Here is a 23049-nt window from a genome sequence, read left to right on the forward strand (position 1 = left end):
TAAATCTCACAACTGGGAGTATTATACCCAGGAGGCTTTGTCATGGGTATCTTTATATTCTTTCAGTAATAATTTGTTGTTAATTCTACAGGAAGCAGCAAATTACTTATGGTTAGAATGGATTAAAAGATGCCACATAAGAGCTCAGAAGGCAAAGTCCCTGTTTTACCAGCTGTTTAGGCATCTGTGTACCTATCCTTGATTGAGAAGAGCTGAACTAATTATATCCCTCCAAACCAGCCCTTGTAATCTCATGCAATCACCTCTTGCACAACAGTCCCTGGGCCTAGAGGGAGGGTATTTGTATTGTTTTAGCAACAGAGCATATGCAATGAAAAGCAGATCAGGCTCAATGGGATTCCAAATGAGGAAGATTTGCAGGTTTTGTCAAATCATCTGTAGTCCTCAGAATGCCATGATTCTGGTTTTCCTGGAAGAAGGAAAACCATGAGCGATCAATCACATTAATAATTTGACAATTAAAAAAGAATGTGTGTGTTAGAACAGAAAAAGGAAACTATTCCCCTAGAGCACTAACTAAAAACATAAAAAATTATAACCTGGTACTCTTTAGAGGATCACTGTAGCCAAGAGAGATTCATAATTCAATTTGCACTCAACAACAAAAGTCAGCACCAGAATTGAGTAACAAGTGTTACAGTTTTCCTTTGAAACAATTTACCTCTTTCTCTAATCCTCCTTTACTACTAAAGAGAAATTATAGTAAAACCAATTTGTGTGCAAAGTAAGTTTTAGGTTTATTATTTGGCCTGATCATTCGCATAAAGTGCAACAAGAATTGATTGGCCATATACACTTTTTTCAAATTGGCTTTGCTGTAATTTTATCTAAACATACGTTATTCTAGTTAAAGCCTTGGTAAAATAACCAGTGTCTTCTATTGTGCTTTTTGAAAAGAGAAGACTCTTAGTAGATTTACGCAAATAACTATATTGTCATAAAATCAGAATACTCAAGAACTGTTTTTGAATTTTGGAGAACTCAGGTAGAGAGAAAGGTAAATTTTCTCACAAAAGTGTACTTTACCCAATTACTCTAAACCATAAGTCACTCAAAAGAAAAAGATTTTCTTGCCTCTTCTTTAACCAGAGAAGCAGCTGGTTCGATATAAGATGCTGTTTGTTCACCTTGGAACTTCTATTCACAAGCCAAGTAGCTCTTGTCAGATGAGAGCTGTTTATCAGGAACTATAGAATCTAGCAGCTCCTCACATAGAGTGAGACCTAGGGGCAAAAGAGGCCTCCTGGTCATGACCTCCTGCTTGTTTCCCCAGGTAGCAAGATCCTATATAAACCATTTATAAACCATTTTTATTTTATCATAAAATTTTGGGGGCACCATTATTTATATTAACACAAGGGTAGCTTCAGTTAACACCCCATAGCAAGGCAGTAAATGCCCCATAAGTGGAAATTCTCTAGTCCACAGTCCTTGTAGTTGTCATTAAGAAATGCTCACAGATTTTTGCCATAGGCCCCAATAAATGCTCCATAAGGAGTTATCAAGTGGAGGATTTGTCCTGAGCAGCACTCAGCTTCTACCCTATATTCTGTGGGCTCGGGCAGCCTTACTAGTTCTTTTAGCATATCCAGTTAACATTTCACAAAGGGCAGATTTTCATGCCTTCAGATTTATAGTATTACATAGGGAAACATCCCCAGTGAGATCTAATACCCAGTTTCATAAGACATGTAGGTAAAGGAGGTCACAACTACCTTACGTAAAGCCTGTTTCAACATTTCAAATCTCATAATACTATCAACATTTACATTTTTATGTTCTGCTCCTAGGAAATGTTCTTCTCTACCACTAGACTATTTTACCTTTACTAATGAATATGTATTTAGGTTCCCAGCAGGGAATTAAGCCAAGAAACTCAGTCTCTTTTGTCAATCTTCATCTAAATTTGCCTCAACAGTGCCCCAGGCAATGTCAGCTTTCTCATGATAATATCTGTCCTTTGATTTTTCTTAAATTTCCCCAATCTGGGGGCAAATGCAGAACACTGGTGTGGTGCTATTTAATCTTGGAGGATCGGCAGTGATTGCCTTTGGTCCACCCAGTCTTTGATAGTGTTGTAAAGACCTTGAACTCCATGAATTTTCATTTTATTTATTTCATTTATTAATAACCATTTAAAGATTTCCACTCTTCTGAGATGAGTCCTTTGACTCCCTTTTACCTTTCTCTTTTTTGTTGTTAATTACCTTAATGTTTTATTAGCATCTCTGAGACCCATGAAGGAAAGCAAATTTGATAAGTTTTCTCAAACAGTTGTTCAGTTCTATAGGAGTAATGTCATCTGGTGTGCCCTGTAAAAAGAGCTCCCTTAAGCACAGCATTTACCATGACCTTGGTAATAGGCATATTTGGTGAGTGAATATCCTCATCATCATAAAGCCAGTCCCACATGGCTTGCATATGAAGCATTTCAGCTGCCTCATCTGGGGTCCTCCACTTGGCATTTTACAGGAAGAGTTGGGCAGTCTCCTTCTCAGGGTAAACAGAACCTACAGTAGCATTTATCCAATCCACTAGACTGGTCATTGTCTCAGGAATAACCTCCTGTGCATCCATATCACATGTATACTCATCAATTGTTTAATAGTGAACTACGGGTCCTACATTGACCCAAACATGCTCTTTCATTGCATAGCATTTAAAATTAAAGATACTGTCCTTAAAGTAGTTATTTTTACAATCCATTATACTAAAGGTTTCTCAGGAATCTGATGATATGAATCTACAAAATGGAAGAACTTTTTTTACTTTATACCCTCTGGTTTTAATAGTTGCTTGGTTTTGCCCCTCGCCAACATTGACTATTTTCTTAGTAACCGCAGGTCTTAGAGGTAATTTTTACTGGCCTTGGTCAATTTTTCCCTTTGTGGGTAGCTTTGAGGATAGTGGCCTGAGCTAACTTACATCTGAATTTGGTCCAGCCTTCAGGCCAAACACAGCACTCTTTCACTTTCATTATACCTATTACAAATAACAATAACCAAGGGATTGAATATTTTGCCTTTTTCTTAGTAGTCTGCATTTTCTTACACATTCAGTGAACTAACTCTCTGGGAGTATGACTATGATTCATCTCTAAATTGCACTGGCAACTTTTACCTTTAGTAACTGAATGCAGTCCAGCTACAGCTCCTTAATATGGGTGACCACATAGCCACCCAAGAGTCAAAAGTTTCTTACTCCCCACCCTATAATTTTCTCTTCATCCATTTGGTATTATCTGCATATTTGTTTCCTTTATTTTAAAGATACTCAAATAGCCTCTAAACTAACAAAAATATTATATTCTCTTTAGCAAAAATCACATCCTTATGTTTCTATAAACTTCACCAAAAAAAAAAAAAAACCCCACTTTTTACTCTCCTGCTATTTTAGCTTTTAACATCCCAAATTCCCAGTGGGGAAAAACAAATTATTTAACTTAACATAACATGACTTTGAAATTTTAAACTACTGGAGATAATTTTGAGATTAAATTTACCAAATTAATCTGAATGAATATTACTAAAGTCATGTGAACTAAAAGGTATCAGAGTTAGCTTCTATTAGTTTCATATGCACTTACTTCTCTTTAAGCCAATTAATTAGAGCTCTTGCATATTTTGGTAGTGAAATATCACTTTTATATGACACATATAAACATACAGATAAAACAGACATACAAACAAAAGCAGATCCTATAAGATTTTTTATTTGCCTGTTTTCATATATTCTTTCCCTTACTTTAGACTATTAATTTTAAAAAGTTACAGGAGCCAACTAAAATTGAAGGAAAGAGTTACCATCCCAGGACTTCTCAAAAGTTAGAAAGAGCTAAAGCAGCAGGGTACAGCGTAAGTTGAACTTCTGTGACATCAATCTAAAGAATTTTAAAATTAAAATTAAAACAGGTTATAGAATTTAAAAATTAATTGATAGGTGCAGCAAACGACCAGGGCACATACATACTTATGTAACAAACCTGCACATTCAGCACATGTATCCCAGAACTTAAAAATTCAAAAAATAAAAATTAAAAATGTCTTCCATTAAAAGTCAATATTTTTAATAACAGCTTGTTCTAACCAATTTTATAGTCTTGTATCAGTGTATTTTAATATCAAAGTCCAATTTCTAGAAAGACTATTAAAATTTCCTTTTAACTATAGCCAACTTAAATGTAACTTAAAAAAAATTTTTTTTTTTTTTTGGCTAATCTTATTATGACTTACACAGACCATTCGTGAAAAGTTTGAATTTTCAGGTTTGTCTTAAACATCCCCCTTTCTGAAACAACTAGATAGTTTATTTTAGGACAAAAATTTACCACACAAGATTATTTCTCATACAAAAATATTTTTTAACCTTTCTTACCAAAAATACCTCTTAATATGTATAACTTCCTTTAAGTCTCTCTTATTTCCTGGTTCCTTTTACCTTCTTTTGCATATAACTTTTAAATAACCTTTGAATTAAACAAACATTATTTACCTTTCAATAAGAACACATTTAAAAAAAAATGTTTTCCTATCATTTTTCAAACTGGACATTGCCCAGTTAATGAATATCCAATGTTAAATATAACTTTAGATTCAAACAAACTTTAGACAAGTGTGTTTACAAACATTTATTCTATTACATTTACCTCATTAATTTATTTAATAGTTCACCTAGTGTATTTATAAAGACTGATAGTCATCATTTAAAATTATTTCCCTGTTAATCATTTTTACAGCCTATGAATTGTGGGTGTTTACTCAAGAAATACACTTAAGGCTGACTATATGAGTATTTTACCAATAATTCAGTATGTAGCTGTTTTCATTAAACCAAGAATACCAATGTTATGCCCAGACCGTTTATTCCCCGAAGAAGACCACCAGAGTCCAGAGTCAAAGCTAAGCAGCAAGGATCTTTATTACAGGTTCGAACCTGGAACTCTCCCTCGCTCGCGAAACGAGACGGGCAGGAGAGCTCCCCCACTGAGCTCCGAGCAGTGTTATATAGTCTAAGAAAAGTGGGCATAGAGTTATTATACAAATCAGATATATGATTGGCTAGTGTTTGAACAAGGCGATTTGGCTAACTATGATTGGTTCCCGCCATTTCTGATATTTCGGTTCAACCTTTGAGGCGGGAGAGCAGGTTTATGGCAGCAAGAGTTTATCTTACTTAAACACATCTTGTGACCTTGCCTCAGAACTTACAAAATCTCTGGTACGTGCAGAAAAACAGGTACTCACAGAACTTACGAAATCTCTGGAATGTGCAAAGATTAGAGAGCAGAACAAAGGGTGTAGCGGGGGGGGGGGGCGGGTACACATCTATCTTTGTGTCCTTTCACCAAATGTCTTATTCAGCAAAAATTACACAAGCAAAGATTATTCTGTTTTGGGCTGGCTTTATAGTTTTACAACCCTTATGCAAAATTTTGACACCTTATAATATTTGCCAGGGATAAACATGAACCCACTTGATCAATAAACAGAAAGAAAAATGCTACAGTTCTAATTCTAATGTTACTTTACCAAGAATTTTAAAGCCAGTTTATTTATTAAAGATTTTATTTAAGTCATTGTCATGTGCGTCCCTGTGAAGAGACCACCAAACAGGCTTTGTGTGAGCAATAAAGCTTTTCAATCACCTGGGTGTGGGCAGGCTGAGTCCGAAAAGAGAGTCAGTGAAGGGTGGGGCCATTTTATAGGATTTGGGTAGGTAAAGGAAAATTCCAGTCAAAGGGGGGTTGTTCTCTGGCGGGCAGGAGTGGGGGTCTCAAGGTGCTCAGTGGGGGAGCTTTTTGAGCCAGGATGAGCCAGGAAAAGGAATTTCACAAGTTAATGTCATCACTTAAGGCAAGGACCGGCCATTTTCACTTCTTTTGTGGTGGAATGTCATCAGTTAAGGCCGGGGAGGGCATTTTCACTTCTTTTGTGATTCTTCAGTTACTTCAGGCCATCTGGGCATATACGTGCAAGTCACAGGGGCTGCGGACGTGCAAGTCACAGGGGATGTGATGGCTTGGCTTGGGCTCAGAGGCCTGACATTCATGTGAATTTGAAAAGCATGTGGGCTTATTATTTATTTAATTTATGGTTACTCTTAAGCCAATTTGGTACCTTGTGGCCACAATCCATAACAAAATACATAAACACATACATGCACATCATAGAAAGATCCTATTTTTTATTTCAGAACTCTAGCCATAAGATATTAATACGAACTCACTGGTTTACAAAAAGGAAGAAGATTGGATCTAAACAGTGGGTTTTGTCTCAGTAGAAAAGTAACAGCAGATTTAAAGCAGGCAGAAAAGAAAATAGAGAAGTAGAGAACTTAGGAACTCTTGAGTTGCAGATTGACCTTTGGGCTATGAATTTTTCTTTGATGTAATTTGCCCATCAGCTTAAAATGTGCAAAACAGACCATAATATGTAACTAGTTTGAGTACTAGTAATCTTGGCATGCCCTCAAACTTTTTCATTTTGCACAAACACTCGCAAAGAGAGGCACCCTAAAACTCACAGGGTGCCCCAAAGTGGATCATTCTCCTTGTCTTTCCTCATTTTCAGATTGTTGCCTACTTTTTTTTTTCCCTTAAAAGGAGGAATGGAGCTGTGGCCTAGGATTTTTTTGTGTGGTAGATCAATGTGTGCTGATTTTGGATAAGACTGCAGTGTTTTACAAATGAGTCATTTCCACCTGCTTATGTGTCTCAGTTTCTCTCTCCAGAGGTCTATCACCTCTGAGAAGGCTAAAAATGCCAAGTGAACAGCTCTATATGCATTTCTTGAATGAGTCTTTTAAAACTAATTTTGTTGAGGGTTCCCCATAGGGCCCCTGCATGGCAAAAGGGGTAAACCACCCAGACGATTCCCACTCAGCCCCCAGTCACCCAAGGGGCAACTTGCAGCTGGGAGTAACAAAATGTCCTTTCTCTTCAGAGCTGAGGTGGTCTCTCATTTATCTATAAAAATGAAAGTTTAAGTTTCTTACAAAAATGCACAGACAAGCCAATTGAGATTAATTTTGGGAGAAAAATTAAGGGAGAAGACACTTTAGAATATACCTCCAAAGTGGAAACCAAATAGGTTACCCAAAAGGCAGGGGTTCTCCTTGGCTTTAGAAAAAGGCAATGGACAAGATCCTTTAGAATGCACCTCTAAACTAGAATTAGGATCCTAAACAACAACTTCCTAGGAGGAAAAAAAAAAAGAACTTTTTGACCCTTTTGTAGTAACACTTAGCTTAAAACACAAACATATTCTATAGCTATATCAAAGTATTTTATTTCTTTATGTCCTTATTCTATAAGCTTTTTTCCACTTACAATTTTTATTTTACTGTTTAAACTTTTTGTTAAAAACTGAAATACAAATACACACATTAGCCTAGGCCCACACAGGATCGGAGTCATCAATATAACCATCTTCCATCTCCACATCGTGTACCACAGGATGGTCTTGCACTTAAATTATATTCCTTTTTGTAATATATTTGCTATTATAAATATTTTAGAATTTTATTTTATAATTGATTTTATTGGCTTAAAAAATGTAAATGCTTTTGTATATTAGTCTATTAACAGTTTTACCAAACTCTCTTATTATTTCTGACAGTTTATTGATTTTCTTGGATTTTATATGATGACAAATCATTTTTCTGTTAAAAATAATGCAAGTTTTGTTCTTTCTTCTAATCTTTATATTCATTATTTATTTCACAAATATTAACAGACAGTTCATTTCTCCAGTGCAATGTTGAGCATAAGCTGTAACAGTAGACACACCTTTCTATTATTCTTGAATTCAGAGACAATGTTTCACCATTGTGTATGTTTGTTTTAGATTATTTTCATTGGTCTTCATTGCCAGGTTATAAAAGTTTTCTCTTTTCCTTATTTTGCTGAGTTTTTAATTTGAATAAATGTTAACTTTAACAATTTTTTCCTCCATCTCTTGAAATGCTATTTCTTTCCTTTTAATGTCTTACAGTTGTAAACTGTATCAAAGGGTTTCTAATATAACACAGCTACACTGTAAAATTTCAAAAGGTATCAGGAGTTAAGTGATGTCCCAGTAATACAATATTACATTATTCTTTCATTCTTGTGATAAATCCAATTTGGTCATGAGGTTTCCTTAAGAGATGACTAGATCCTTGTTAACTTTTTATTTACAATTTTTTGCATTTATTTTTAGAATTGTGCTGGCCATATAATTTTCCTCCTGCATTTTTCCTTGATTTTGACTTCAAGGTTGTATTAGCCTCATTTTAAAAAGTTGGCATCTCGAAATAATTTTTCCTTTAGTATTTTGGTTACAGTTTGTATAAGATTCTGATTATTTAATTTTTGAATGTTTAGGAGACATTCTCTGTAAAGCTATTTTGTTCTAATGCAAGTGTGTTCTGTGTAATTTTAATTACTCATTAATTTTTTTTAATCATTATGGGATATTTGGGTTTGTGGAAGACTTTGGCAAATTTTCTGTTCTATCCACATTTCAATGAAATACTCATATTTTTATATGTACTTCGTGTGTAGTTATGTTTCATTTATGTCCTATTACTTTTGACTTGTACTTTTTCTCTTTTTTGTTGATCAGTCTTTATTAGAAAACATATTTTATCTTGGTTTGCTGCTTATTTGAGATAGGAAATATAGCATAACAGTGATATATATAGACCTTGGAATCAGATGGTTTAACTCAAGAGGTGATTAAGAGAATTACATTTGATTAAATACACAAAATTATTTAAGCCTCCCAAAAAGTAATTTTTCAATACATTTTAGCTATTACTATAACTAAGTTCCAAATTTTCTATCATTTAACCCAGTTTATATTTTGTAGCATTCATTGCTCTCTGACATTATCATTTTTACTCATTTATTTATTTAATTTTAAAATTGAGTATAGATTTTTCTCTTCTCATTTTTCCACAATAAAAGGGATTTTATTTTTTCCTGGTAACCATTATATCCAAAGCTAGAATCATGCTGAATATGTAGTAGGAAGTCAAAAAATTAATTATTTTTTTAAGTAGATTATTTCCTAATGAAGTGCTAGATGCTATTAGAATGGTAAACTGGGGAGGAAAGTTTGATGTGGAAAAGACATTGAGAAATATTTGGAGTAAGGAACATTACAGAAATGAATGAGATTGTTAATGAATAGTTCTGGCATACAGAAAATTCAACATGAACAAATTACCTTTCTTCAGGGACTTGAATTGGGAATGAAAGAGTGGGAAAAATAAAGTTAACTACTTTATAGCTTTGTCTGTTTTTAACTTTTGTGCCTTCAACACAAGAGGTGTTTTAGAAATATTCGTTGATAGCCGGGCACGGTGGCTCACACCTGTAATAGCAGCACTTTGGGAGGCCAAGGTGGGTGGATCACGAGGTCAGGAGATCCAGACCATCCTGGTTAAGACGGTGAAACCCATCTCTACCAAAAATGCAAAAAATTAGCCGGGCGTGGTGGCGGGCGCCTGTAGTCCCAGCTACTCGGGAGGCTGAGGTAGGAGAATGGCGTGAATCCGGGAGGCGGAGCTTGCAGAGAGCCGAGATCGTGCCACTGTACTCCAGCCTGGGCAACAGAGAGGGGGCCGGGCGCCGTGGCTCAAGCCTGTAATCCCAGCACTTTGGGAGGCCGAGACGGGCGGATCACGAGGTCAGGAGATCGAGACCATCCTGGCTAACACGGTGAAACCCCGTCACTACTAAAAAATACAAAAAAAATACTAGCCGGGCGTGGTGGCGGGCACCTGTAGTCCCAGCAACTCGGGAGGCTGAGGCAGGAGAATGGCGTAAATCCGGGAGGCGGAGCTTGCAGTGAGCTGAGATCCGGCCACTGTACTCCAGCCTGGGCGACAGAGCGAGACTCCGTCTCAAAAAAAAAAAAAAAGAAATATTTGTTGACATAACACTGTTGGTAGGAAGCATCATAAAGAGTTTTAAATACTGTAGGACTGAGTAGGAAGGTTTCATTTTCTTGTTAAAAAGTCAAACTAATTTTTGTTAGTTGATTGTCTTATTCTAAAAGCCACAAAAGCAAAGAAATATCTTTTCTTGTTTTATAACATTTTATAATATTAACTTCTATTTTTACTTTAGGGACTCCACAACTTATTATACCTAATCGTATGTATCAAAATGTTTTAGTATTAATCAGATTATTTCCTCCCATTGAAAATGAATTGAACTCTTAACTATTCTGGTTTTGTTTTCATTTTTGACAGAAAATCCATTTCTGAAGCCAATGGGGAGAGCACCTCAGCAGATAGCCTTTAATCCATTCAGCCTAAGTTTTCTTCTTCTGAGAATCTTTTAATGTCATTTATATACAAAAGAAATTATCAAATGTTAAAATAAAAGAATAGTTTATTGTTTAACTTATCATCAGTTTGATTCTTTATTGAATCTTCTACACTCTTTCCTGACACCTAAATTTAATGTTTGTTTTTAACTCAGAAAATGTATTGTAGTATGGAAAATGGATGGCAGTAGAATAAAGTCTTAAGATTATTTTAAATTACAAATCCATATGTATAACCAAAGTGTTCCACTCTTTAATTTTCTAATGAGAATGGATTTGCATTTTAGTTATAGTACATTTAGAGAACTAAAGTCATTTCAGATATTAGTTTCCTTATATACTAGCAGTTTCCTTTATGAATACCATCAACATCATTCAGAAACAAAATGTTACTGAGGAAAGTTTTTTCAGATAGCATATAATGTTATACATTATGGACATAATCAATGGTTGGGGGAATAAATCCATGAATTAAATTCAAAAGGAAAATTAACTAAATTTTCAACCTTTAAAAAGTAAATGTATGTTCTGCAAATTAAAGTCGCACTCTTCTAGAGATTTATTTTTAAATATGCCCCATAGAAAATAACAGGATATTAACAGCATATCTTTTAAAAGCCATACAAAATTAGTATAGGCAACAACATCTCTACAAACCAGAGAATTATTCAATTCTGGCATTTCTTTTTTCTGAAGAAAAAAATATTTAATAAATTCAGTTTTCAAAATCATCACTGCTGAATTGTTGACTCCTGTGAAGTAAATTATCTATTTTTCTTCTCAACTAAGGCAAGCTCCAGCTTCCTTCAGCTATTGTATTAGGGCTCTCTAAAGAGACAGAACTACTAGGTTATATGCATGTACAAAAGAGAATTTATGAAGAATTGACTCACACGATCGAAAGGTGAAGTCCCATCTGTAAGTTGAGGAGCAAGGAAGCCAGCAGTAGCTCAGTCCAAGTTTCAAAATCTCAAAAGTCGGGAAGCCGACAATTCAGCCTTCAGTGTGTGGCTGAAGGCCTGAGAGCCCCTGGTAAACCACTGATGTAAATACAAGAGTACAAAAGACGAAGAGCCTGGAGTCTGATGTTTGAGGGCAGGAAGTGTCCAGCATGAGGGAAAGATGAAGGCTGGAAGATTCAGCAAGTCTGCTCTTCCATCTTCTCCTGCCTGGTTTATTCTAGCCACGCTGGCAGCTGATTGGATGTTGCCCACCCACATTGAGGTGGGTCTGCTTTTCCCAGTTCACTGACTCAAATGTTAATCTCCTTTGGCAACACTCTCACAACACACCCAGGAACAACAATTTGCATCCTTCAATAAAGTTGACTTAACCATCACAAATCTACCCCTTGTCTACTTGAAAAATACACATCTCCTGAAATCATATATAATCTCTAAATAAAGACAATAATAAGGCTATAATTATGTCTAATTTACAGCTATCCTTTGTACAACTGGAAGTGCTCTCATCGTTAACCTAAATGTTATTACATAAAGTTAACAACACTTAAATGTCTAAATGAAGTCAATAAACTTTATGTCACATGATAAAGGAAAAATAGAGGGAATAAAATGAAGATACTTTCTTAGTACAAGCGTACACATGCACAAACATATTCTTAACAAAATAAGGAGAAAATACTTATGACAATGACATTCCTCGTTTCTGCAACTGGTCACGTGATTGTATTCATGACTACCTTCTTCTACTACTCATTCTGTATTCTCTTTGCCTTCTGCAACCACCTCAGTGGGTCATGAACTTTTTTTCCTGGTCAAATGACCTAAACCTCCATTCCTGAAGAGTCTGAGCCATTTGTAGTCCTGCCTGGATTGGGTTGTTAGTTTCCCATTGACCTTAATCACAGGGAATGGCAAATCTAAGAAATGCTCCATGGAGTCTCCTGTATTCCATACATACTCTTCCTTACCTCCATTATGGAGTAGTAGGCTGATTTCATCTTTTTTGGGTTTTTTTGTTTGTTTGTTTTTTGAGACGGAGTCTCTGTCGCCCAGGCTGGACTGCAGTGGCACAATCTTGGCTCACTGCAACCTCTGCCTGCTGGGTTCAAGTAATTCTCTTGCCTCAGCCTTCCAAGTAGCTAGGATTACAGGTGCCCATCACTGCACCCAGCTAATTTTTGTATGTTTAGTAGATGGGGTTTCACCATGTTGGCCAGGCTGGTCTTAAACTCCTGACCTCAGGTGATCTACTTGCCTCAGCTTCCCAAAGTGCTGGAATTACAGATGTGAGCCACCATACCCAGCCTGATTTCATCCTGATAGTTTAAGTCAATCACCCCAGCCAACACTGTAACTCTTGTTAGCTTGTTGACTTAGAGGTAGGAGGAGCCCAAAGTGACCAGGTGGCAATCCTAACCTCCAGTTTAACAGAATACTTCTTGTGTCTCCTGGTGGCAGCATTTCTCCCTCTGGAACTAAGATCTGTAGACCAGCAGAATGTAATGTCATGGGAACAGGAAGCAAAAATTTTGCTAGTGGATCACTAGGGGTGATGGTGAGTGGTGCCACTTTGATGTCTGAACTCGTGAATCCTGGCTATGAGAGAAACTGAGCCATATATTGGATGCTGATTCAGAGAATATATAGCTTCTGAAGAACTTTGCCCCAGCCCTATAAAGTATTGTCAACTAGTTGACATTGTAGTTATGACTTCAAAAGGCAATCCCACCATTCTATCAATCCAGCTGCTTCAGGAAGATGGGGAACATGGTAAGATCAGTGAATTCCACGAGCATGAGCCCACTGTTGCACTTCTTTAGCCATAAAGTGAGTGCCTTGGTTAGAGGCAATGTTGTGTAAAATACCATTATGGTGGATAAGACATTCTGCGATTCCACGGATGGTAGTCTTGGCAGAAGCATTTTGTGTGCAGGATAGGCAAACCCAGATCCAGAGTATGTGTCTATTCCAATAAGGGTAAATCACTGCCCTTTCTGTAATGGAGGCAGTCCAATGCAATCAACCTGCCACAGATAGTTGTCTAATCACCCCAAGGAATGGTGCCATATCAAGGGCTCAGTGTTGGTCTCTGCTACTGCCACACTGGGCACTCAGCAGTGGCTGTAGCCAGGTCAGCCTTGGTGAGTGGAAGTCCATGTTGCTGAGCCCATGTGTAACCTTCATCCCTGCCACCATGGCAACTTTGTTCATGAGCCCATTGGGTGATGACAGGGGTGGCCGGGGAAGAAGGTTGAGTGGTGTTCACAGAATGAGTCATCCTATTCACTTACTATTAAAATCCTTCTCTGCTGAGGTCACCCTTTGGTGAGCATTCACATGAGATACATATATCTTCACAGTTTTTGACCAATCAGAGAGGTCCATCCACATACCTCTTCTCCAAATTTCTTTGTCATCAATTTTCCAATCATGCTTCTTCCAAGTCCCTGACCACCCACCCAAACCATTGGCTACAGCCCATGAATCACTATATTATCATACATCTGGCCATTTCTCCTTCCAAGCAAAGTGTACAGCCAGGTGCACTGCTTGAAGTTCTGCACACTGGGAGATTTCCCCTCACAAGCATCCTTCAGCGATACCAAGAAAGGGGTTATGGTGCTGCAGCTGTCCATTTTGAGGTGGTATCTGCATATCATGAGGAACCATCTGTAAACCAGGCCCTAGTCTTCTTTTCCTCTGTCAACTGATCACAGGGAACTTCTCATGAGGCCATCGATGCAGGCTGGGGGAGAGCAGGCAGGATGGCAGGAGTGGGGACCATGGGCATTTGAGTCACTTCCTCATGTAACTTACTTGTGCCTTCAGGATCTGCTTGTACCCCATCATGTATATACTGCTTCCATTTGGTGATGAAATGCTTCTGTGCATGCCCAACTTTATGGCTAGATGGGTCAGAAAGGCATGCTTCTGTGCATGCCCAACTTTATGGCTAGACGGGTCACCCAGTTCATCATAGGCATTTCAGGTTGCATGGTAACTTGATGACCCATAGTCAAACGTTCAGTTTCTACTAAAGCCCACTTACAGGCCAAGAGCTTTCTCTCAAAATGAAAGTAATTATCTGAGGAAGATGGCAGGGTTTTGCTCCAAAATCCTAGAGGTCTCCACTGTGATTCACTTATGGGGGCCTGCCAAAGGCTCCTAACAGCATCTTATCTGCCACTGACACCTTAAGCACAATTGGATCTGCTGGGACATATGGCCCAAGTGGCAGAGAAGCTTGCACAGCAGCCTGGACCTGTTGCAGAGCCTTCTCCTATTCTAGACCCACACTCAAAACTGGCAGCCTTTCAAGTTACCCAATAAATGGGCCAGAGTAACACACCCAAATGAGGAATGTGTTGTCTGCAAAATCCAAATAGGCCCTCTAAGCATTGTGCGTTTTTCTTGGTTATAGGAGGGGCCAAATGCAATAACTTATCTTTCACCTTAGAAGGAATATCTCCATAGGCCCCACAGCACTGGACCTCTAGGAATTTCACTGAGGTAGAAGGTCCCTGAATTTTAATGGGGTTTATTTCCCATCCTCTTGCATGCAAATGTCTCACCAGTGAGTCCAGTGTGTTTGCTTTTTCTTACTCACTGGATCCAATCAGCATTATGTTATCAATGTAATGGGCCAGTGTGATATCTTGTGAAAGGGAAAAGTGATCAATATTTCTGCAAACAAGATTAGGACACAAAGCTGGAGAGCTGATATACCCCCAGGTAGGACAGTGAAGGTATATTGCTTGCTTTGGGTCTAATCAGATTAAGCATCCAACTCTGGAAACTCCAAAACCAACTAAAGAAATCAATCCTTAAAATTCTATTCCTCTAGAACCACTCCTTGTACCAAAATCTGTATTTGGCAGGGTTCCCTAAAGGGACAGAACTACTAGGATATGTGCATATATGAAACGGGTCTATTAAGGAGAATTGACTCACTCAATCACAAGGTGAAGTCCCATGATAGGCCATCTGTAAGTTGAGAAGCAAAGAAGCCAGCAGTGGCTCAGCCCAAGTCCCCAAACCTCAAAATCAGGAAGCCTACAATGAAGCCATCAGTCTGTGGTCAGAGGCCCGAGAGCCCCTGGTAAACCACTGGTGTCAGTCCAAGAGTCCAAAAGTCAAAGAGCCAGGAGTCTGATGTTTGAGGGCAGGAAGCATCCAGCACAGGAGAAAGATGAAGGCTGAAAGACTCAGAAAGTCAGCTCATTCCACCTTCTCCTGCCTGTTTTATTCTAGCCACAGTGGCAGCCAATTGGATGGTGCCTACCCACACTGAGGGTGGGTCTGCCTTTCCCGGTCCACTGACTCAAATGTTAATCTTCTTTGGCAACACTCTCACAGACACACCCAGGAACAATACTTTGCATCCTCCAATCTAATCAAGTTGATACTTAATATTAACCATCACAGACATATTTGTGTGTGTGTGTGTGTGTGTGTGTGTATATATATATGTACTATTTTTAATCATTTTAAATGTATTTTTAATAGAACTGAACGTTGTTTTCTATATACTGTCAGATACCTAGGAATTTCCACATAGCTGGGTGATTGATACTTTTTTTTTTCTTTTTGAGACAGGGTCTCACTCTGTCACCTAGGCTGGAGTGCAATGGTGCAATTTTGGCTCACTGCAACCTCCACCTACCAGGTTCAAGCAATTCTCCCACTTCAGCCTCCCGAGTAGCTGGGACTACTGGCGCGTGCCACCACGCCTGGCTAATTTTTGCATTTTTTTGTAGAGATGGGGTTTTGCCATGTTGCCCAGGCTGGTCTTGAACTCCTAAACTCAACGCAATCCACCTGCCTCAGCCTCCCAAGTGCTGGGATTATAGGCATGAGCCACTGCGCCTGGCCAATTGGTGCTATTTTTTATAAAGAAGCCAAGTAGTTTTATATTTAAGTCTTCTTATATCTGTCAGGGTTCTCCAGAGAAACACAACCAATAGGGGAGAGAGACGCGGAGAGGGAGAAGGAGAGAAAGGGGAAGAGGTAGAGTGGGATGGGGAGAGGCAGAGAGAGATTTTTAGTAATTGGCTCACAGGATCCTGTGGGCTAACAAATGGAAATTTTTAGGGTAAGCTGTCAGGATGGAGATTTAAGTGAGAGTTGCTGTTGCAGTGTCTAGTCCAAATGTTGGAAACTCAGGCAAAATGTTTTATGTTGCAGTCTGGAGGCAGGATTTCTTTTTAGAAAAACTCATCTTTGTTCTTAAGGCCTTCAACTCGTTGAATGAGATCCACTCACATCAAAAAGGATAATCTGATTTACTTAAAGTCAACTGATTATAAATTTTAATCACATCTACAAAAAAAAAATCTTTAAAGCAACATCTAGACTAGTATGACCAAACAAATGGTCACTGTAGATTAGCCACATTGACACACAAAATTAACCATTACATTGCTATTTGACATCATGCATGTAGAGTCTTATCTTTTTAGTAATATAAGCTTTTGCTATTTGTTTAACTATTGCATTGTTAAAATTCTCATTCATAATTACTTGTTTTTTAACTTGTGGTATGAAATAACCTAAAGGTAAATTCACATGTATGTAGAGTTTTCTACCTATTGCATTGTTTATCATTTTGTTATCTTCACGGATTTTTAATTAAACATTTTCATTAATAATTAAAACATCCTCTGATTTTTAATATAATTACTCATTTATCCCCTTATACTTCTTATTCATTCAAGAGCATATGATTTTCTTTAAGTCAGATTAAAATTTAAAATTTAAAATTTTTTTACAGAAGCATATTCCCTGATGAAGTACTTGTCAAAGAGAGTTAAATTAGCACTGCTATAGGAACTTTCAAGTCATGACAGTTCTCAGAAAATGGAGTCTATTCACAGGACTTTGGTCCATGCTAAAGCTATGAGCAGAGGCTAGAAAGGCAGAGCGTCTCCATCTTATTAGTGGGTCTTCCTCTTACTGTCAAGAAGAGAAGATTCTGGGCCAAGGATATGTCTTTTTTATTTCTTGTGATCTTAACAACAGCCTCTTGACAGGACATCTTGGGAAGCCTGTCTTATGATCTTAACAACAGCCTCTTGACAGGACATCTTGGGAAGCCTGTCATTGCTTGAGGTTCCTTTACTCTGAGTAGACTCTTAATAGCAACTCTCAGTAACTCTCCTATTTCAGTTAGTTTGGAATTGCTAGACAAACTGCTCTAGGCTTAGCTTTTTCAAACTACTGAGAATAGTTAACTCAAGATTTAAGTAGTGCATTTTTCTGGAGATTCTCTTGTCCTGCTAGGACAAGTTTGGGTTGTCAAACTCAAATAAGCGTGTGTTCCCAGAATTTGCTGAATCACTTCAAAATATGAGACAAAGAAATCAGACTTGTCAATAATAGTTGGGCCAGTTTTCTACCTCTTGGGAGAAATGGTGAAGAGATAGTTTAAACAGTATTCTCTGTAGTTTATGATGATGATGATGATGATAAAACATCCCCCTCAGTAAAAAAAAAAAAAAAAAAAAAAAAATTGTAGAGTGACCAAAAATCCTAGTTTGCCTGAGACTGAGAGGTTTCCTAGTACATAAGAAAACATACCCAGAATAGGACATTATCTAACAAATGTGGAAGTAGTAACCCTTAGATTAAATCAAAAGGTACTATATGTACATTGAACTAAATGTACCATGTATATTTTTATAATAAAGTAATATATTACAAAATACATAACGACTGAACCTAAAAAGGATGAGGTAGAAATAAATTTAAAAGTAAGTGTTAAAGAGATGTTTATGCCAGGAATATAAGAAGAAACACTTCTGACAGTTTTATATTATTTGCTTGCATTTGTATCTTGGCAACTATATTGAATCGGCAATTTCCTCTCAGCAATTTTTCCAGGATATGTGATCATTTTGAGATGGTTGGCTTAGTTAAAACTAGGTAATTTAAACTGTAATTAAATTTACCTGTGATCACTAACTGTAGCAGGGGAAATAAATAAATTCTGTTATCATTACTTTTAGTGGAACTCCCATTTTCTCTCAGGAAAACAACATATCACTTGCCAATGTCCTCCAGACTAAAACTACCAGCAACTCACCTATAGTTATATTCATTGGGTTTGCTTCTTGCAGCTAGGGAAACTACATTGATTATTATAAGAATAACTCAATAAATATTTATTAAGCATGCTCTCATGAAACCTAATATAAAAAAACATTTATTAAGCATGCATAGTATCTGGCACCATGCTAAGTGTTAATAATTACTTTTAGTCCTTGTGAATTCAATGAGTGAAAATAAGAGAATTTAAACTTAATAATAGTAATACCTAACAGTAATGCTTGCACTATGCCAAGCCCTAAGTGCCTTACAAATAATAACTTATGTAATTCCCTCAATAATTCTCAGTAAGGTAGATGCTATTAATTTTTATTCCTTGAACTACTAATAAAGCTAAACATATTTTCATAAACTACATTCCAATTTACCAATATATTGTTTGAGAGTTATTAAGAAAGGCTAGGGAATGTTATTTTCACCTTTGATGAAAAGATTACAGGAAGTGGTTTCAAACATATGACCATACTTCATATTGACTTTATGAATACAGAACTAATGTGCATTCAGAAGTCAAATTTTAATATAAATAGTCTCAGATTTATACTCAATTTTATGGCTTGGTCTTTTAGAGACTGATATAGTTTGGCTGTGTCACCACACAAAACTCAAATTGTATCTCCCAGAATTCCCACATGTTGTAGGAGGGACCCAGGGGGAGGTAATTGAATCATAGGGGCCCATCTTTCCTGTGCTATTCTCATGATAGTGAATAAGTCTCATGAGATGTGGTGGGTTTATCAAGGGTTTCTGCTTTTTGCTTCTTCCTCATTCTCTCTTGCTGCCACCATGTAAGAAGTGCCTTTAGACCTCCGCCATGATTGTGAGACCTTCCCTAGCCACATGGACTAAGTCCAATCAAACCTCTTTCTTTTGTAAATTGCCAAATTCCAGGTATGTCTTTATCAGCAGCATGAAAACAAATGAACACAAATGATACTTTAGTTCCAGAGGTCCAAATTCCTCCTGGAATCTAGTTATATATAGTCCATCATACCTATATGTGAAGAGTAGATGCAGGATGAATATTTCAACTACACTGTTATTTAGCCTTTTTTTTTTTTTTTTTTTGGTAAATTACCGGTTCATTTTCCACCTCTATTTTTCTAATGGTGCTGCTGTTATTCACTCTCTTAAGAAATTTTTATTTTTTTTGAGACCGTCTCACTCTGTTGCCAGGCGGCAGTGCAGTGGCACAATCTCAGTCCACTGCAACCTCTGCCTCCCGGGTTCAAGCAATTCTCCTGCCTCAGCCTCCCGAGTAGCTGAGACTACAGGCATGTGTCACCACACCCAGCTAATTTTTGTATTTTTAGTAGAGACAGGGTTTCACCATGTTGGCCAGGATGGTCTCCATCTCCTGACCTCATGATCTGCCTGCCTCAGCCTCCCAAAGTGCTGGGATTACAGGCATGAGCCACCACACCTGGCCTCTTAGGAAATCTGAATGGCTCCCTGTGCATCTAGGATTTTAATCCTTGGACATTTATCTAGCAAATTTCTCAGTTGCCCTATTTTACATTTTAATGAAGTAAAGTCTATCTTTCTACCTTTCAATGTTAGCTTTTACGTGTGGATCATTTTGGTTTTCTCTTAATGCTTCTCATGCACAATTATCTGAATCTGAAATTTGAATTATAGAAAAAATCAATTGTGTATAGAAAAGAAACAACAATGAGAAAGAGTCAATAAAATAAAATAAAAACAGTGTTTCTAATAACATCTATACAGAGAACAAAATAATACATCTCAGTATCTTCAGTCTTACTCCATGATCAATGTAGATTAAAAATACATTTTCAAATTTGCCAGCTTTTATCTAAATCAAAAAGCATATGGAATTAGAGTATTATTTCCTTAAAATTTCAAGTGCTGACCAGGCATAGTGGCTCATTACAATCCTTAATGTACATACACCTAGCAAGAGAGTATAGAAATATACGAGACAAAACTGATAGAATGACAAGAAGAAATAGATGAATCTATTATCTATAGTTGGAGAATTCAAAACACCTCTATCTGAAATGTATAGATTCAGCAGGCAGAAAATCAGTAAGGACATAAAGTCAACAACATCAATCACCTGGATGTAATAAGACATCTATACATTATTTGACAATAGCTGAATACATATTCTCAATCTCATACGAAACATTTACCAAAATAAACTATATTCTGGACCATAAAACACACCTTAATAAATTTAGAATAGAAGTCATGTAATGCCTCTTCTCAGACCACTAGTAATTGAACTAGAAATCAATAACAGAACGATAACCATAAAATTCCAAAATAAGAGATTAAATGGCACCCTTCTAAATAACACATGGTCCAAAGAAAAAATATCAAAAGAAATTTGAAAGTATTTTTAAATGAATGAAAATGAAAACATCCTAGCAAAATCTGTGGGATGCAGCAAAGCATTGCTTAGAGGTAATTTGTAGCACTGAAAAAATATATTAGAAAACAAGAAAGATCTAAAATCGCATATGCTTTCACTGTAAGAAACTAGAAAGAAAGAGCAAATTAAACCCAAAGAAAGCAGAAGAAATAATAAAAATTTGAGCAGAAATCAATAAAATTATAAACAAAATTAATAAAGAAAATTAATAAAACCCAAAGCTGGTTCTTTTAAGGCATAAATAAGATTGATAAGCTTCTAGCCAAGCTAACAGAAAAAGGGAAAAGACATAAATTATCAATATCAGAGATGAAAGAAAGAACATCACTACAGATCTGATGAACATTAAAAGGATAACTGAGCAATACTATGAACAACTCCACACCCACCCTAATACCAAAATCCTGCAAAAACATTACAAGAAAAAAAAGTACTACAGATCAATGTCTCTCATGAACGTAGATACAAAATTCCCCAACAAGATACTAAGCAAATTGAATTTAACAATGTATAAAAATAATTACACACCATGATGGAGTGGAATTTATTCCAGATTGCTCTGGTCTGAATATTTGTCCCCTCCAAACTCATGTTAAAATTTAATTCCATTGAGGCAGTATTGAAAGGTGGGGCTTTAAAAAGATTATTGGGTTATGAGGGCTCTGCCTTCAAGAACGAACCAATACATTCACAGATTAATGGATTAATAGGTTAATGAGTTAATGGATTAATGGGCTATCACAGGAGTGAGACTAAAGGGCTTAGTAAAAAGGGGAAGAGAGACCAGAGCTAGCATGACCAACTTTCTTGCCATATGATGCCCTGCACTGCCTCAGGACTTTGCAGAGTTCTCAACAGCGAGAAGGTATTTCACCAAATGCAGCCCCTCAACCTTGTGTTCTCAGTCTCCATAGCTGTAAATATTAAATATTTTTCTTTATAAATTACCCAGTTTCAAGTATTCTGTTATAAGCATCAGAAAATGAACTCAGACATAGGTATACAAGCCTGGTTCAATTTGCAAATCAATTAATGTAATAAATCACATCAATAGACTAAAGAAGAAAAACCATATATCAATAGATGCAGAAAGAACATTGGACAAAATCCAAAATGAACTCATGACAAAAATTCTCAATAAACTAGCAATAGTAGGAAACTTCCTTGAGATATTGATAAAGATATCAATATTTACAAAAAAAGCTATAGCTAACTACAAAGTTAATGATGAGAAACAGGAAGTTTTCTCACTAAGATCAGGAACAAGGCAAAGATACCCCTCTAATCACTGCTCTTCAACTTCATACTGGAAGTCCTTGCTAATGCAATAAGACAAGAAAATAAAAGGTTTATAGATTGAGAAGAAAGAAAGAAAAATGTCTTTGTTTGCCAATGACATAATTATTTATGTACAAAATCCAAAGAATCAACAAACTTCGGAAACTAATCAATGATTTTAGCAAGGTTGCAGGATACAAGGTTAATATGAAAAGTCAGTTACTTTAAATTACTTTCCTATATACTAACCATGAACAAGTAGAATTTAAAATAAAAAATGTAATAGCGTTTAGCACACACGAACAAATACTTAGTCACAACTCTAACAAACTATTTACAAAATCTATATGAGGAACACTACAAATGTATGATAAAAGAAATCAAAGAACTAAATAAATGAAGAAATATTCCCTGTTAGTAAATAGAAAGACTAAATATTGTTAGGATATCAGTAATTCCCAATTCGATCTATAGATTTAATGTAACCCCAGTCAAAATTTCAGCAATTTGTGGATATTGACAAAATAATTCTAAAGATTATATGAAGAGGCAAAAAAAAAACCTGAACAGCCAATACATTGGATGAGAAGAACAAGGTTGCAGGACTAACACTACATGACATTAAGACTTACTATAAGGGTACATGTCTCAGTCTATTTTGTGCTGCTATCACAGAATGTCTGATATTTGGTAATTTATAAAAAACAAAGATCAATTTCTTACAGTTCTGGAGGCTGGAAAGTCCAAGATTGAGGAGCTTGCATCTGGTGAGAACCTGCTGGCTGTGTCATCTGATGGCAGGAGTTCACAGAGCAAGAGAGTGCAGGCATATGTGCAAAAGAAGGGAGCTGAACCCACTCTTTTATCAGGAACTCACTCCCTCAATATTTTACCAATCCTGTGATAATGGCATTAATTCAATTCATGAGGATAGAGCTCTCATGACCTAATCACCTCTTAAAGATCC

At 36.7% G+C, this 23049-nt stretch overlaps 2 protein-coding genes across 8 annotated transcripts in view; one reads left to right on the forward strand and one right to left on the reverse strand.

The window, feature by feature from the left end:
* GLIPR1L1 (GLIPR1 like 1) overlaps positions 1 to 10560 on the forward strand; it is a 38524-nt gene extending 27964 nt beyond the window's left edge. Inside the window, exons 5-6 of one of the 2 annotated variants that reach the window (XM_025402077.1) lie at positions 10136 to 10162; positions 10261 to 10560. In XM_025402077.1, the coding sequence (XP_025257862.1) occupies positions 10136 to 10162; positions 10261 to 10352 (119 nt within the window). In that variant the 3' untranslated portion in view covers positions 10353 to 10560. The remainder of the gene's footprint in view (positions 1 to 10135; positions 10163 to 10260) is intronic. The other variant, XM_025402078.1, reaches the window with a different exon arrangement.
* Positions 1 to 23049, reverse strand: part of CAPS2 (calcyphosine 2) — a 120659-nt gene that overhangs the window by 93285 nt on the left and 4325 nt on the right. The window lies entirely within an intron of this gene.

This window comes from Theropithecus gelada, chromosome 11, assembly GCF_003255815.1.
Source record: "Theropithecus gelada isolate Dixy chromosome 11, Tgel_1.0, whole genome shotgun sequence".
Lineage (NCBI taxonomy): Eukaryota > Metazoa > Chordata > Mammalia > Primates > Cercopithecidae > Theropithecus > Theropithecus gelada.